General features: G+C 54.9%; 1 protein-coding gene across 1 annotated transcript; it reads right to left on the bottom strand.

The window, feature by feature from the left end:
- Window positions 1-781: 781 nt before the first annotated feature.
- SPRG_18472 (hypothetical protein) lies at window positions 782-1,211 on the bottom strand (the record flags this gene model as incomplete). The annotated part of the gene is made up of 2 exons (XM_012357912.1): window positions 782-1,100; window positions 1,156-1,211. The coding sequence occupies 2 exons, from the start codon at window positions 1,209-1,211 to the stop codon at window positions 782-784; spliced, it is 375 nt and encodes a 124-aa protein (XP_012213302.1).
- Between the last annotated feature and the right edge of the window lie 576 nt (window positions 1,212-1,787).

The following is a 1,787-nucleotide window of genomic DNA, read 5'->3' as shown; positions in this document are numbered from 1 at the left end:
ACGCCCGTGGATGGACCATGGCTTGGCGCGTGGTCGGCCGAGAAGTCGACGTTGACCCACTTGCTCGACATGGTCTTGGGAAAGAGAATGGGTGCTGGCCTCCGGATACGGGAAAAAGAAACGATTTTGGCCAATCGGAGAGCGGACCAGGATCCAGAAGAGATTCGAGTTGCTGGCAGCGTCTCCGCGCAGCGCGGAGGTCGCGGTGCATACTTGGCAATGCCTCGATCTCTACTTGACGCAGTCGGCATGTATCTCTCATGGCCAGTTGTGCTGTGGTTGAGCTTGGCCACACTCTTGACCGCTGACTGTGGCTACTGCTAGCCGACGCTCCTGCACCGGTCGCCAAGCCCATAGTGACGTGGCCGCACGTCCAGTGGTCATGGCCCCAGTGGCCCACAGCGAGCCTCATACCGACGTCCAGCATTCGCGCAGGCCGGCAAAGCGGCGTGGCTACAGCTAGCAGCTACCAGTTTGGGCTCAGTCGTTGGCGCCGCCTCGATCGCTGGCGTCGCTGGATGACTTGAAAAAACTGCGTAGCTTTGCCGCCGACGGCAAAGCTTGGAAGGAATTTACGCAAGGTGTCGTCATGGGCTTCACCTGCGGCCACAAGCGCCCCCGGACGACTACATAAGAGCAAGACGAGCCCCCGCGGCGCCGCCTGCGCAGCCACGGCCCGGTGAGCGAATGAAGAAGAAGGCGATTGTTAGCCTCTAACTTTTTGTAACAACGAAGATAACGCGAAACATAGGTTGTATATACTTTGTTACGATGGGCTAGACTAGGGGCGCGTGCATTGGGACGGCATGGGCAGTGTGTAGCGGAGGTCGAGCGCCATCTTCAAGACGACATTCGTCTCGACCGGAAGTGCGGAGATGCACGTAATCGCATAGTCCAGCGCCTCGTTAGGACACGGGTTCTGGGGCGGTGCCTCCGAGAAGGGTGTGCGGAGAGAAGAGGGCCCCTGATTGCAGAGCGCCTCGAGCAGGGCGACCAGAACAGTGGTATCAGCTGGGAGACTCGCAATGTGAGACGTCGCAAGATCCAAGACCGATTGAATCGAGGTTGTCGGCACGACGGTAGCCGCGCTGAACCACCACCTATCGAAGGAGCTGGCATGAGCACCACAACAGCGAGTCGAGCACGCTTGTGTACCAAATGAGTTCTTCGGCCGTCGTTGGGCTATGCGGTGGCATCCAATTCAACGTCATTGCAGTGTATGGCAAAATGCACAATGAGAGCTTTGGTTTGTGATTTGCTTGGCGTGTCGTTTTGCGGCGTGCACACCTCGGGAACGTTTTACCTAAACAAGTAGCCAAGTAATACTCCTAAAAAACTTGGGTTCCTGTTGCTTTTTTATAGAGTTAAAATGGTTTTATTATCTTTTACGTGGTAGCAATAACGTGGTAGAAGGTCGTGAGTAAAATTTATTCACGACTTTCGACTACGTACTTGTATTTGTAATTGTATTTGGTAATAAAATACCGCTTTTACTGCACTCACCGATCCTGCTCTGAACGCAAACGTATCCAGGGTTGACGCCCCTGTTTTGACATTTCCCAACATAGTCCGCAAATTCGACATGAAGCGCCAGCGTCGAGGAATTCGCCTCATCAAATGGGACGAGATCGCACCGGCGGCTCGGCCGGTCAATCCGTCCTCCCCAGACCCGGACGACCCGCTCGATCCATGGAGACGCATGACCATCAGCGGTGTGCATGTATGCGCAGGTAGCACACGCTCGTACATTACTGTATGGTGCGAATAATACAAGAATAAGAAAGCAC

This window comes from Saprolegnia parasitica (genome assembly GCF_000151545.1).
Source record: "Saprolegnia parasitica CBS 223.65 unplaced genomic scaffold supercont2.1230, whole genome shotgun sequence".
Classification (NCBI taxonomy): Eukaryota; Oomycota; class Saprolegniomycetes; order Saprolegniales; family Saprolegniaceae; genus Saprolegnia; species Saprolegnia parasitica.
The sequence above is the reverse complement of the archived record's forward strand: the minus strand, read 5'-3'. Positions and strand labels throughout refer to the sequence as shown.